A 16453-nucleotide genomic window follows, 5' to 3' on the forward strand; every position below is an offset into this window, starting at 1 on the left:
TCCACTTTACCTAAAGCCAATGGAGTTCTACAGAGTGCTGTTCAGTACAGAATTTGTCTTGTGTTTCATACACAGCTCCTCATTCAATGAATTCTCTTAGGATCACATTTTTGCATTCTTAGTGTAAAAGAAGGGCAACTCCCACTGACTTCACTGCGAGCAGAAGCGGACCTGAGAAGGGCACTAATCTCACTTATCAGCATACTATGGAAGTGCTGTCAATTAATTACAACCATATCAAATGCTTGGCTGCAGATAGTGTACATGGTGTGCTTTTCCCTTACTGATTTACAGCCCGTGGAGGAGGTTATAATAGAAGTGTAAAAACAAATCAAAGTTAAACATGGACATGGAAATTTATCTTTGTTTTCAAGTCTGCCAATTCTGTGTGCATTAGGCATGAACTAAGACCGTGGCGATGAAATGACAGCAGAACAGTGTTTGCTACCGGCAATGCCAAAGCCTAGAAAAACAAAAGAATCATGCCTCGTAACTGTTAGTTTAAATGATATGCACCCTACAAGATCTGGTATCTAAAATAAAGTAAATGTTAATCCCTTTCAGAGATAAAACTATCAGAAAAGTGCTCAGCTCCAAATGGAACCTAAGGAACATGACATACTGCCAACAACCACTTGGCAAAACACCTTATAATATGGAAATACTGTTGCACACCACTAACAAATATTGTTTGCCAAAAATACTATTAAACCCCTGAAATCCTAATTGTTAGCATTATTGCTACCTCTCCGATTCTCTTTAAGAAGCTGTCCCCAAATAGCCAATGATTTTAATGAGTATTTTTAAAAAGTAATCAAAACTCCTCTACCAAAGTTTTGTGCTTAAATGCAGTAAAGCAGATAACCATGCTAAAAAAACCATTATCAGGTGGTACTCTAATCGGAATTCTCTCTTTGAACTTACAAGTAATTCAACATATTGTATTAGCATTAAATGAAAATTTTACACTTTCACCAAGCAGGGCAGGAGTTGTATTTGCTTCTCATATACTTTTCATTTGCTATCACCAATTCAATATATTGAACAGAAAGCTGAGAAAAGAGCATATGAGAGCGATTCCTATTACTCAAGGGGGGGAAAAAAAAAAAAAAAAGGTGTGACTAGCACAGTTTGGATGCATAAATATGGAGGGAAAAGTTAACACAGCTTTAGTGAAGCGAGGTCATGTCTTAATCTGTCTCTGAAGGGGTCAACAGCTACACAGACAGGAGACCAAGCTGATACAGGCCAAGCCAATAGCAAAAGCCTATTTTGCCAAGGTCACTTGCCAGATGTTCTGTAAGACAAGAAGAAAGTTCCTTCCATGGATAAATCATTGTTTAAAAGACACAGTTTTAAAGATACAGCTTTAAAGTAAAATAAATAGACAAGTAATTTTTATCACTGGAGAGAGGACACTAGTGAAGTCACAGAGGAATTTGTGCTAGGTCTTGAAGTGTTCAACATACTCATTAATGATGGTAGCACACTCATCCACAACTTATTAAAAAAATCCCCAATGAACAATATATAAAAAGAACAAAACGATAACTTGAACCCAGCAAAGATGGAAAGCTACATTTTTGTAATTAACCTCCTACAAAAAAGATTTATAAGAGAGAGTAGGAGGCATATTACAAATAGTACGAAGAGAAACAAGGGGAGAACAGAGCAGAGAGGGTGCAGAGTTACAGTGATCACTTGCAGCCTGCAACGCTCAGAATGCAACTCTTGATTAGATTAAAAGCTGAGTAACTTCATCTCCTTGACCCCAGTGGCAACAAACACCTGGAACAACAGCTTAAAATTCTTTAGTGCAAATCCACCACAGGGTCACCTCAAGGCATGACAGATGGAAGAATTCAGGGATGGAAATGTAGGCTTCACCATGGTCTTTTACAGGCAGAAGAACCAAACAGCCCCATTTACCACTAATCAGTCCTTATCATGCAGCTGCTGTTACTGTTTCTACTTATAAAAACATATAAATATACTACTAGGGACACAAGACCTAACAGTGTGAAACTACAGAGAAACATCTCAAAAGGCCGACCAGGAGGAAACAAGACCTCCCCTATTACCAGTGCTTAGGGATATAGCACACAAGCCTTCAATCTCGGGCTTGAGTTATTTCTCATTCTTATGAGAATGCAATACATGCCACAGTGCCATCCTACCTTAAGGTAATGACTAATTTGTAAAGTTGTTTAGAACCTGCTTGAAAAGCATCTCCTACTTGGAATATTAGAATGGCTTTGTGTCACCCACAAGCCTTCGCATTTTCATGTCAGCAACTCCCTAAATGAGCCTCCTCAGCAACTTCATTAGATAAACTGAAACACTGGTTTTCAATCAAGAAATGATTCACAGAAGAGTTTATATATTTTTGGAGTTTATAAAAAAATGCTGAAGATTTAACAGGAACAAACCCAGTAACTCTTCATCAGTTTGAACCTTTCATCTCATCAGTATAAATGCAAAATATGAAGAAATATTTGATATTTGAAGCCTAAGAAAAATAAACTAGTATCAATACACAGGTATGGGAAATGGTAAAAAGAAGTCTAAAGCTGCTCCACATCTTTTACAGATTGATATTATCAGTTTTTTCTTTGTTTTCTAGAATATCACAAGCCGATACAGCACAACAATTCATTACAGAAGGACACAGGGACCAGATCTGCTGACTTACTGACATCAACTTGCAAAACTCATTGTGCCTCCAAAACCGCATATGTTTAAATCTGACATATGCAAATAACTTGCACACATGAAATCAGCAGAGTGATGAACTGTTACGTAGACAAAATGGAGTGTAAGTCCTTTTTCTTTGAAACTCTTGACCAGAAGGTGTCAGAAGTACAAAAGAAAAATAAGGGTTTTCAAAATAAGACAGACAAAAATGTACCCAAACAGCTCTATAATTATTTTTGCCAGTGATTACATGACAAAATTTTTGAAGGATGGCAAAGCTTTCATTAATCAGTAAGCCTACTCCTTTTCCTACATAGCTTTCTTTTATTTCCAGCTCAAAAAAAAAAAAAAGGAAAATGCTTTTAACTATGCAGCTGATGGAGCAAGTGAATTCTGCCTATTGCTATACAACCTTATTATTTATTAAATTCATTTCTCTGAAAAATGCCTTCTGCATATATCCTTTTTCCCTTTTCACTTATTTTCTTTTAGCTGACAAAATGGGTTAAAATCTCGGTTTAGACCCAAAGTCAGGGAGCATTTACATTGCACTGTCTAACATGGCATTAAGAAGCAAGACACTCAGGGTGGGAGGGGGGCAATATCAGGAACCAGCTATCAACAGTATTATAAAAATTTACACTACAATTTCACACAGAGAATTACAACTGTTAAGAATGAATACCAATAGGTAACTGTTTAAGAAAAGCATGGAATAACCAGATATAAACTCAAAATAAAGCCTGGTACAGTGCAATGGCAAATATTTCATAAACATAAATACAAAATTCTGGTCTGTAACTGATGAAGACTTTGCTAAAACAGCAGCCTGAATCAAGACTCTTATTCTTGTACCCACATGGGCTACACTGGTTAGAAATGCTAGTTTAGTTCTCTCCCAGGTGAATATTCTATTCTAGATGAGATTTAGGCAGCTCCAGGGCACCACAGGTTTAAGCAAGGGTTCTGTGACTTCCAGACGCGGTACCAGCACCAAAGGAAAGCAGAGGTCCTACATCTACAAAAAGCCCAGGCAAAGGGCCAGCTGAACAGGGGTAACTCAGCAAAACCCAAGCTTGATAGTGAACGTCCATATGGATGTGCGGACCTATGACACAACTCGTAATAGACACGATCTACTAATCCACATTAATCATCTTCAGTCATCCATTTTTTATTTCATTTGATCAAAAAGCTCTTGCAAACTCAGTGGTTTTTCTCTTAACTCATTGTACTTGTCAAAGGTTTGGATTGGCTACAATGCTGAGTTTCTTCTCTTTCCTTACCATTAAATATGCATGAACGCTTCAAAGACTAATGCTTTACTGCATACATAACGGTTAGTCCGAAATTTGTTAGTGGCCCTAGGGAACGTCCTCAGCTTTTCTGTAACAATGAAGTCAATCAACTGCTACCTGTAAGGTAAGCCCAGAAAGCTGAAGTAGCTCACTTAATTTGCAAGTCTAACCTCCAGAAGTGCCACATGTGGAAAAGGCTTCAAGTAAAGATGTTAAGTATAACAACCTATGGAAAGGAATGCGATTGCTAGAAGTTTGCAAAAGGCCTTAAGGACCTCCTTGCAAAGCTTTAAGAGGCAAACTCTGTCTTGTGCACATAGGAGGTGATACTGGTTTATTAATGTTAATGTTTTTTATATAATATAAAATATAAACCAGCTTAAAACCAAACTATGACAAATCATACCACCTTCTGAACCATGAGTGAGGGGTTGGTTTTTTGGCTTTGCTTTATTCATTGGGCAAAATGGAAAACTGAGGCACAACCTTGAACTGAGTTCAAGAGAAAAATCTATGTATGCTCACAACATCTGCTGCTGCTGCAAACTCATTTTATATCCCACAGCTATATGAAAAATTGGAGGACCCAATTAACCTTGGGTTGTTACAAAGCTTAATACAGACAGAAGTCTGACAGCTACTTCTAAAAAAGGTACAAAAATCCTCAACAGGCAACTGCTGTGCGGAACTCATGTGACAATCTCTGCTCTGCACTTTACTGTTCATACAGTCATACCAACTGGGCATCTTCCGTATCTACTCAAATGTATTTTACAAATGCCATTGATAACACCCATACTATCCTGACTGAAGCGTTTGTACTTGGTTGCTCAATACTCTTGAGCATATGACTTTGTGCAGTAAGTAGAGTGTGAAACAATACTGCTACTTCAAATTATTCAGTTTTCACATTTTAGAATATTTCTGAGAGAAAAATCTAGAATCCTTTTTTCCCTGCCTAAATATTTAGGAGAATTTATGCCAATATCTGTATCTTTCTGTCCTTTTACTTTGAAGAATGGAAAAATATATAGGTATTCACATATAAAATATGTATTTATATGTTATGTCATTTATGTATTTTATATATACACACACATATATAAAACCTTTAACTAATTTTATAGAAGTTGATGAAATCTAATCAAAAGCTATTCTTATCCTTGTGAGAAGGAAGTGTCTTGGACAGTTTTGCCGCTAGGATATGTGTTGCCAGCACCAGGAAGGTGGGTACAAGCTAACGTCAATCCAAGCCACGCTGTATTAATACAGGGCAGACCTCAATACAGATGTGCATTTCCTTACGGTGGACAACTGAAGGAAATTAAGTGATGAGATAAGAGGGCTAGTATGAGGAAATCACAAGGAAACAGCAAACTCTGTTCATCAAATACTCCTAAGGAATTAGAGCTTTGTCCAGATGATGGTACAGAAGAAGGATGAGATACAGACCTCCCCGCCTTGCACCAGAGCATCTCCCTTTCTCCCGCGTAACATTTTCTTTCTGAAGTCTGACCTGGAGGATACTCACTGATTACCACTGACCTTCCTTGGACTGTCACAAGACAAGCCACTCATGTTGCTTACTACAGTTCTGGCCACTAAACACAAATTGGCATGTCTGAAAACGTCCTAGCTAAAAGGCAGGGTTGGAGGTATCCACATTTAACTTGTATTATGCTGGCAGCATGATTAAATAAAAACATAACCACCTGTTACACTTATTTCAGTGGGAGTATCTATTTTCAATTATAGCATTTACTATCCACCCTCAAGTATGGCAAGTAACACCATGGTAACATAAACACAGTCGTGGCTGCTTGAGAAAGTTAAATTATAAATAGCAATGTATAGGCCATGAGGTCCTGGAAATAAACTAACTAATCCATAGGCATTTGTTACTATGACATAACATTTCCACTAAGATGTTGTTCGCCTCATCTCAAACCCACTCAAAATAGATTTAGAAGTTCGGCATCACTTGACTCTGAGTGAGTTCATGTTCAGACATGAAAAAAGCAGAGACTGCGGAGAAAATAAGCTATAGCAAAACAGTGGAAAACAAATTAAAAAAAAATCCCCATAGTAGGCTTTATTCTGTTTCCATTGAAGTTAATGGGAAACCCCCCCAAAACAACCTATACCAAATGTATAAAAGAATCCCTTTAATATATAGAAACATGTCTTTATACTGAACCATCCCTGAGGAAAAAACACAAATAAAAGAAAAAAGCAAAACCAACCAAAAACCACTGGGCTTAACTAAGCACCAAACAGTTTGGAAACGCACTTAGTAACCCTCTAAAAGATTCTGTGCTCAGTACTCTCTTCAGCTTCAGTCTCGGTGCAAAGATCCATGGTAACTGAGGGAATACCGAGACGCAAGCCTCAGCCCAGCCCTCGGAGGGAAGCTGAATTCCGGATTGTTCTAGCGGGCTGTGTAGCTCCTTATCCCCAGCGAGGCTGAGCGGGCCAGGGCAGCAGGCTCTTGTTGGGAGCAGCAGGTTTCTGCCAGCTGGCCAGCCGCCTGCTGTGCTTGGCTGGGCTTCCTTGCTTGGGACTGGGACCAAAGACTCAAAAATGGGAGAAAAACAAGAGAATCAGAGTTCCTACAAAGTTAGGATTGAAAATTGAGAGCAAAGAGGTTACTGCCAAGTTCGGTGGTGCGAGGACAGCAATTATTTGATTGTATGTCGGCTCAAAGACATTATCATAGGTTGGACACAAATCTGGGGCCTGAATCTAACCATGTGAAAATGTCTTTTAGGTTAGGCAAGAATGCTAAAGATTTAGAGACGTCAGACTGGTTTCTTTCTCAGTAAGAACAAAAGATTTGCGAAATCTACATTTTCTTTTGGTTTACAGCCATTGATAAAGCCTACTTTTGATCAAACTGATAAAAACCTGGAATGGATCTACTGAGGTCAATGGCATTATTTTAGATTTGCACCATGCAACTAAAATGGAATTTAAATTCCCAACATTTGTATTCCAAAAATATGCTGTGTTTTGTCATACATATTTGGTGAAATCTTGGCCTCTGACATCAGTGACAGAACTCATTGGTATTACTATGGTCTAAATTCCATTGAATGATTTTTCCTTTTACACAGAGTGAAGCAAAACAAAAGCTGATCCACTGAAGTAAGGTCCAAATAAATTTCATATCAAGTTTGTGTGATAACAGAAGCAAGCAGTTTACTTAAGACCGCAATCAGATGTACATTTCATATGTCTCACGTGGCTTATTCCAAGTCACTGTATAAATAATTTGTTAAATGAAATATTACTTAACATTCAGCTAATATGCACTTTCAAAACCCCTGAAAAAATCAGATAAATAGCTGGATAAATTTGTCAAGCACCTTTTAGAAGGTAAGAATTACACACATACTAGGACCAGCACATTCAATGGACCTAAGAAGTGAGACTACTTAAAAAAACATCTATGTATGACCAGGAGAAATACAAGCTTGGCACGTCTAAGAACTTCATGCTTATCAATAGAATAATAATTTGTCTTTATCTCTCTCACAGATACAATGTTTTGGTTCATGGTGGACTCCAGTATTTCAGTAACCTTTCCAGTAACATGGTGATGCTAGCACAAAAGGTTATTTCTATATTTTTTCTTATTTTTTATATAAATTGAGAGCAAAAAGCTGGAAATATATTCAACAATTAGTTGTGTTTCTGACTGTCATCAGTGACTGATTGTTAATCAAGCAATGGAGCAACAGTGTGTTATACTGGAGTGTCATTATCACATAATTATTTTGTCATGTATTATAATAATATTTATACTGAAAAACATTAAACATAGTCATTAATTGGGCAACACATTAAACCTAATATGACATTTAGTGTGATGAAATAGAAAATAAAGCACACTCAGCATGCTCACAGAAAACAATTCCCACAGAGCCCAAGTATTCCTAAATCACTTAGGCAAGATTAATCTTAGAACAGACATGTAAAAACTCTTAAACAGAGACCATGATTTTTCTGGAGAGCATATGAACAAGTCTTTTACTAAACCCAGCCTATAAACATTTATGCATGTGACTCATGACATGTGCTTTAAATTAGAGTACGTGCACAAGTATATGCAGAAGTTAGGAGTGTGCACTGTAAAACCAGCTTTAGAATCGTAAAAGTACAAAACTATTAGAATGCAAAACTGCTTCAGCATTTTCTAACCACAAACAGGAAAAAGATGGAAGATACATGTTTTTTTCCAAGAAAAGCCATCAAAATGTCATTCCTACAATTTAGCACCCTGCATTATACTTTATAAAAATAAAACCAGTATTTTAATACATATTCAAGGATTTTAAATCACTTATAACCAAAACTGGGAAGAAATGATGAACTGAGAAGGAGATAAAGACGACTAAGGCTAGACTAAAAGCATTATATATAAACACAGGTTAAGTTCAAGTCTAGTTTCCTCCACCTACAGACTGTAAACCATCTGTTAACCCAACTTGAAATCTAAATTACTTTTTCTTTGCTCCTTTTTAAACCTAGTCAGTAATCCTGGGGAGCACCTCTCTCCTTGCTTTCTAGACACATGCAGACATTAGTAATTTCACTTGAACAGGTGCACAATATGCCTACACAAAGTTCCTCAGGCTGCACTGGAGAACTACCATGGCAAATTCGCATGAAATGTCACTATTCGCTTAGAAAATATACTGCTGGTCATGATAGATGCTCTATAAACCAAAGATAAGAATAAAATGTAACAAGCTATAATTTTTTTTTCTTTTAAATTGCAAATAAGTTTTCAATGAGCAAGAATACGAAGAATTACTCCTCACCCACAGTTGCTGAGTATATTGCAACGGTTTGCATGTGTGTATTGTCTGTCTCCATCCTTACAGTACCTAATGGTTGCTTGTGTGTTGGGTTAGATGTTCAAGATGGAAAGCCTGCATGTATTTCAGCATCCACAACTGTCTGGGTTCTGCAAGGACAGCCTGGGGTACACATTTGTCAGCTCACTAGTCACAAAGAAGAGTATCGTGAATGAATCATTGTTCCATACTATGGGTTTTCCATTACCTAACTAGGCAGTCTTTTGTACAAAAGAACATGATCTCTAACAGATTTTAACAATACAAATGTCTATCACACGAAACTGAATACTCATGAAGGAAAATACAATTTTTTTAACCTTTCCTAGTTATTACAGAGATCTTTCTGTTCCTTTCATCTAAAGAGCTTTATATACTTCAAGGGCTATAAATCACCTACCATTTTCTTAATATGTGCGGTCAGGCAAAAAGCACATGAAAATTGGAATAATTACGTTATTTCTAACCTTACAATAGACAGATGAGGAAATTAAACAGGCTAGACTACGAGAAAATGTATTTGACATATCAGTTACCAAACTTCAAGGTGCTAATACAGGCATCTACATTATTAGGTACATAAACAAAAGTGGCTGCAATTTCAAAAGTGCTGATCATTCATCATTCATACAACTCTTACAAGAACTTCATGCTCTCAGCAACTCAAAGTTCTTCCCAAAAAATACAAAACCAGAAAGCACCAAGTTTAAAAAGCCAGTATTGACATTCTGCATCTTTCTCTCCCTGCTCTTTCGTTTCCAAACCTACATTAAACTTCAAAGACAAACAGACTTTGCACAGATCTCGATAGCATCAAAGCTCTGTAGAGTGTTTTAGCTAGAAAATGTCCTAAAACACTGACAAGCTGAATTTTGTTTTATGGGAAATGCAAAACCGGGCCCTGTATTTTGCCAACATAGCCCTCAAATCACATGTATAATATTATTTGCTATATATATACCTTGGAGAAAACAAGTGTTGACAGGGAGAGGCAGAGCTAGAGAGATGTACGTCAGACTCTGGAGTTCCTTTGGTAATATCTAATCCTTTCCACTGAAAGATTTTTTTAATGATTTACACTGAAACTTTAGGAACAAAGATTGTCTTGTTTCTTTCAGAGCTGTACTGAAATGTGCAAACAGGAGTAAAAGAAGAAAACTGGATATATTTGGTCTACTATTTGCACTAGAGTTCAACAAAGATTTGACATGTGCTCTGCATTCCTTTGCTTTTATAGCTCTCTAGGTGACCACAACTCCAACAGGAAGGTCAAGCTAAAGCAAGGTATTCCATTTTTTCCCATGGTAAAACACAGCGCTCCCTTTCATCTGCTCATTCTTACTAGACCGTGCATCAGAAGAAAATTAAATAGCTTTTTAATTGGTACTAAAAGTTAACTCCTGGTGCTTTCTCTCACCTATTTTCTCTGTTACATCATTATAATGATTCTTCCCAGTCCATAAGCTTTAAGGTCAATTTAAGGTCACACTGTATGTGGCAAAGGCCTTGTGATGCGAGTAGACATGACTGGCCACAAAAAAAACAGATCAGATCAGTTCGCTAACAACAGTCTTACACAATCATTTATTTTGAAGGGTAAAAAGATGTTCATAGTGGTGTAAAGAGCTTTTCTAGATCAATAATTAACTCTGAATACTCCTCAGAGAAATATATAGGTGCCTTCACAGTATTAATTGCAAAAATAAGGTAAGGCTGGTGATGTTCTTTTAAGACATATCCAGAAAGAATGATTAACTAGAGTAAAAATTCTTCAGTAAAACAGCACTTTAGTATCTTCTAAAGGAATGAGGGTAAGACTACAGATGCATTATAGCTGTTGACAGTTTAATTTAAAGTTGCACAATAAGCCTCCATTTTTGCTGGACAAATTCAGCTCAAAACTGCCAGATAAACTCTTTGCAGAGGTCATGGTCATGGCATGGTCTGACTATTATTTTATTTACAAGTAATTAAATTGAATTAAATTTGAAAAGCTGACTTCACCTTATGTTTGCTTATAGCCCTCTTGCTTACAACCAAAATACTGCTTTTTCAAATCTTCCATACTTTTACATATTCCTGAAAATATGTTCTGTGGCTATAGCTGGGAAATGAAAAAAAGCTTACCTCACTGATCATTATTTAATCTATCTGTATTAACTGCAGGATGAGTGTATGTAGTTTATCCTGCAGTAGACAACTGCAGTGTAGAAAAATATGTATTTCAGACTTTATACCCTATGAAAGGCTTTTTCTGTTCTACATACATATGGTTATGTCTAAATATCATAACACCTGCTAACTCTCGGGGCATAAACCCACTTTCTTAGATGCCTTCATCGAGCTTTAAAGCTGTCTGAATAAAACATGTTATAACAAGTACCCTTTGTACACAAGACAGTAGACTATGAAATCTTTTAAAGAAGAAATGTACACAAGATCCAGAGAATACAAATACTGTTTACACATATGTTGTTGAAATAAATTTATGTAAATAATCGACACTGGGAGAATTCATAATGTTTGAAAAAGAGCTAGACAATGGTTGTTTTATAAAGGAGTAAGCAAAACACCTCTAAACCCAGAATTTGTTCACGTTGAAAAGATTTTTTTGTTGAAAAATTTGTTGAAAAATTATCTACATTTACAGACATTTTGCAGGTCTCTGCTTGTTTGTATTCATGACAATACGGCTGTTCCTATACACCTCATGCAGGCAGCACTCCCCACAGATCCAACTTAGCTTTTATTTAAAGCACAGAATGGGGGCAATTCCACCAACTTCAGCAGAGATAATCTTGGTTGAAATAAAGTCCTAACAGATTTTTCTTTCTTCTTTAGGTACTCGCCATACAGATATGGTTCAAAACTAACAGAGATGTTAATGGTCATTCTTGTTTCCAAGGAAAAAAACTTATGACTACTGTATTTTATTTAATGTTCAGCTTTTAAATATATACAACCTAGCTTCACATCTTTGTTAGCATTTTACAGCAATAACAATTTCATTTTCAACAGGATTCAGCAACAATGCCTTTCCACCTATTCCCTTAAAGAATAATCACTTTCCACACAGATCAAACTTCACCGTACTTTGCCCCTTCCAAAACAGAAGTTCAGTAACAAGTTAACCTATCCGATTTGGTTTACCATTTCAGAGAAAGGCATCTCAAAAGCACGAAACCCTGTGATCCTTCCTGTGAAGAACTGTGGAATTACGACTTGCAATGCAATAAGACCCAAGTCTGAGAATTTTTTAGCATCTCCGCTCTTTTCAATTGCTTGGCATTCTTTTCACTTGCTTAGGAATGTGGGTTTTTTTAACTGATAATATTTTAAAAAAACACAATGCAGCCTATTGTAACATTCTGTCATATGATGTAACAAACTATTTCTAAGAATGAACTAACACATGAAAATGCAAGGGGAAAAATAACCAAGAGGCAGGCTCGCTTATTAATTGCAGCTGGGATGAAGACTGGTAACACATCCCAAGCAATTACTGCAACAGATTTTACTTCCTTTATGTAGTAATGAAAATAAATGGCTTTTTCTAACTTACAAGGTCTCAAGTTAACAAAAGGACTGAGTTTGCATTCATGCCACCCAAAGGTACCACAAATGAGGTAAAGAACAATTTATAATTGGCAATCATATTGGCTTAGTCAATCAACAGCTATATTCTGCCCTAATTTGCAAAGTTCTTACAGCAGTTACTATTTTGCTTAGAAATTAGCATGGTATTTCCTTTCTCAAATTATTTTAAAGCTGATGAGGCAGCTTGCACCAATATGTAAGTAACAGTCCTAAATAACTGTCAATAACGATGCAGTTCAATGAGTCAGCCTCAACCTTGAACGAGAATTACAGTGTGGTGCCACAGCATCTCAGCCAGCACTCTTGGAGCAACCTGTCTTTCCTGGTGCTTAAGAACAAGGGAACAAAGATGCAACTCAGCGCAAAATACACAAGAACAGTTAAGTCCATAGCAATCTGCATTTCTTTGGAAACATTTTATTTACAGGAAACCATTTGGCTTCCAAGCTGACAGGTATACAAACAGAATCCCCATAAATATTTTTTTATCTTATCAAATCAGGGAATCCACATAATAGTGCCTCAAGAACCCGATCCGCAGTAGATAACAAAGACCCGCTATGCAAAACCTTCTACACACAAAGATGCCACAAAGTCTTCAAACCTGGCGAGAGTGTTGCTGTTTTAGTGACATCTACCAGTTTTTTTACTCTTCTCTAAAGATGTATTTAGGTCAGCCAGTGTAGTGCTAATTGCTGTACTGCTGAGTGCATATTTATTTACATGCAAAGTAATGACTTCTAGTTACTCGACTGGACATTATGTAGCATTTTAACGCAAACTTTTTCACATTACACACAAAATCTGACTACAGAAGATTAGGTACAGGTGCCTGGCTGACATAGTTAGCACTCAGCTTTGCCTCCTGTGCCTGATTATTTTCACAGGAATGACATGGGAAGCCACTCTGGTTTTGGTGACGACACAACACAGACTAAAGATGGAATTCTTTCTCATTCATGTTGTGAGACTTCTATGTATGGATAACTGTCACTGCTAAAAAAGAAAACTGCTTAAGGAAATGCTTTTGAATGTATGTATAAAGTGCACAGGCTGAAAGCCAGAACTTCCAAACAGCATTAAAAACAGAGCTGTGAAGCCTAAGAAAAACAGCACAAAAAAGAGAAGCTATGCAGCTGCATAAGAAAGAACTGCATTTTCACACACCTGTTGAAACCTACAACCTCAAAAAGACTTAGGTGCTTACTCCAGGTAATGTCAGTGCCACTGCAGATAAGGGGCCAAACATCCCAGTTCTGCGAGAAATTGGCACGTCCTTTGGAAATTGTGTTTCCATCAAAGCCCACTAAATTTCAGAGTGACTTAGCACCTTGCAGAAGGCAGTCTGGGCCTCTTAGATCCAAAATGCTTTTGTTTTTTGAAGGGTGGAGTTGCCTCATGATGTTCTAAAGACTGTGTAATGCACCACCTTACTCTAGGCAGATGCCAAAAATATCATGTGTTATTGGTAGTTAATGTGCAACTAAGGGCAAAAATAAGACAGTAACACCTTCACAGACTGTAGGAAACACCATGAAGATGAACCGCTATGAGAAATACAGTCTGGGACTTTTATAGTATGCAAATAGTGTAACAAAAATAAGCCACTAGCTAATTTCATAATTTTGTTCTAGTTCATGTTACAATTAATAATGAAACTCAAGTTAAATATCAGACATGTTCTAGGTTCCTCATTAAGGCATCTCAGCTGCAGCTCAATGATTAAGTAATGGATGATTCATCATAAGAGAAACTACAAGATGCATGAGTATCTTCAGTAATACTGTTAACATTCTTCAGAACAACAGACTTCCAGCATTGTCTTCTGCCTCATCATGCATCAATCGTTCCTGTTTTGGGAGATTTTTGAACTCTTCTGTACCTGGAAATCTTGTTTAACAACAATTTTTCAAAATAAATTAGACCTGCTCCCTTCTGATGACATAATGAACTGCTATTAATGAAGCATGGTAGTCTGAGGACATCAGGAACTGGCTTGGATAAAATGTTGTCTATATTAGGATAATACAATAAACAAATAAAACTATGTATCAAAAGAATAATCCTATCCAATAACACTGCATATTATGTAAGTTGGTTGGATAAATGCGAGAATTAAACCTCTATCTGTTTACCTACATGTATGTGATGGGTTTAGGTCCTGCTCCCAGAATGAATTTCCCCAGCAGCCCGAAGGAAATATTTGGCAGTTTAAATTCTCCATTTTAGAATACTGTTAATTTGCCAAATCTGAAGATGTAGCCAAAAAAGACCACTGAAACGCCAACTCTTGTCACACTCGCGAGCACTGCTCCACAGATACTGCAAAAAATAATCAAGCAGTGCCGCAAAACACTCACCTGGATAACATTTATAGCAAGAAAACCGCGTAAATTAATCGGCGCGGTGAGCGCTCTTTGCTGTGCCCCGCGGGGCCAGGGCAGGGAACCGCGCTGCGGGGGGCACGGCCGCTGCACGCCGCTGCTGGCCGCCGGCACGGCGCCCCCTGGCGGCCACGGCATCGCCCGCCGGCGACGGAAAACTTTGCGCCCAGCTCGGCGCAAAGATGCGCGGGTGCGGCCGCCCCAGCGGGGCCGGCTGGCGTGGTGGCTGCGTGCAGGAGCAGGCTTGTTCCCCCGCTGCAGTACCCGCTTCTAGGGCGTACATGGCTCAACAAAACAACGGCGAGCTTCTTTTTTTATAGATACATGAGGCACTATAAAGCAGAAAGCACCGTCTCATTTACATCTGCCATCAGGCCTTTAGGTACCCATTGCACCTTATAAACGAGCACTGTTCACGCGCACAAGTAACTATATAGCACGAGTATTGCACGTAGGTATTACTGTCTTACTTAAACCAACAAGCAGGTAGGCCGTTTGCAGATAAATAAAAACATCATGTTCCTAACCCCGAGTTTAGAGCATCGACAAAGAGCAGTCTGACTTTCAATCCTTTCTTGAAATGACAAAGAAGTTTTACTAATAGATGATCACCTACCTACCGTACCTGTGCTAGAGTTTCAGGCCATGTTCAGCTGCAAGGGTATTTTAAGCAAAGGTGAGGATATATTTAGAATCTGGGTTTTGGACAAACGCTTTATCAGACAGGATTTCAGCACAAAGCATTCCCTTGCAAATATCCCTGAGATTCTTCTTAAAAAGTCTGGTTGATAAATCTTTATAACCAACACTTTGTCGACACAATGCTTTCGAGAGACTTAAGTTCCCTTCGTTCCTGCAGGATTGCCTTATTTTCCAATAAAAACATTCCTCTCTAGCCCATCATCTCCGACTTCAGTTCATCCCACGGAGAACAAATATTCAGTAAAACAAACAGAGCCTCAACTCGCCTTGAAAGAGCAAACCCTGAGTAGGGCACAGCCTAGCCAGGAGCTGCGGCGGAGCTTACCTCCTCAACTGTCAAAGGCATACAGATCCGGTACTCCTTCATGAGCATATTCCTGCTGCCTCGGTGCGGACCAGCAAACTGGGAGAAAAGTGGGGATTTCGGCACGACGAGCACGACGAAAACCAATCAGGGGAAAAAATATTCCAGCCTCTTTCTCTGTAGGCGCTTGGCAACGTGTCCACGAGGGAGTAATGCAACCATCCAGGAAGGCTGACCCAGCAAGAAGGAAAACCTTGCGGGAGCGACTGCTCCTTTCTTCCCCTTCTCCCTCCCTCAGACGGCGAGCGGGGGAATGTCACACTCGCTCCGCCGCCAGCCGCTGCCGAGGCTCAGACCCCGAACGCTGTCGCGGCGGCCAGAGACATCCGTCGGAAGTGCACGACAGCGCAGCTATGTCAAGACATGCCCGGGGCGGCGATAAGCACAATCGAGCCGCAGCCGGGGCCGGCAGCCCGTCGGGCGGCACAAGGACGAGCCGCTGGCTGCCGAGACAAAGGCTTCGCACCGCGCTTCCCTCCCCGGCTGCCGAGCGCGGCTCCCGCCTCCCGGCACCGCAGCGCGGCCGCGGGGCTGCCGCTCGGCGGGGGGCGGGGG

General features: G+C 38.8%; 1 protein-coding gene across 1 annotated transcript in view; it reads right to left on the bottom strand.

The window, feature by feature from the left end:
- PITPNC1 (phosphatidylinositol transfer protein cytoplasmic 1) overlaps positions 1 to 16184 on the bottom strand; it is an 87445-nt gene extending 71261 nt beyond the window's left edge. Inside the window, exon 1 of the mRNA XM_080389177.1 lies at positions 15860 to 16184. Coding sequence (XP_080245303.1) covers positions 15860 to 15907 — 48 coding nt within the window. The 5' untranslated portion in view covers positions 15908 to 16184. The remainder of the gene's footprint in view (positions 1 to 15859) is intronic.
- Positions 16185 to 16453: the final 269 nt, after the last annotated feature.

The sequence above is a fragment of the Falco punctatus genome, assembly GCF_963210335.1.
Source record: "Falco punctatus genome assembly, chromosome: 1".
NCBI classification, from domain to species: Eukaryota; Metazoa; Chordata; class Aves; order Falconiformes; family Falconidae; genus Falco; species Falco punctatus.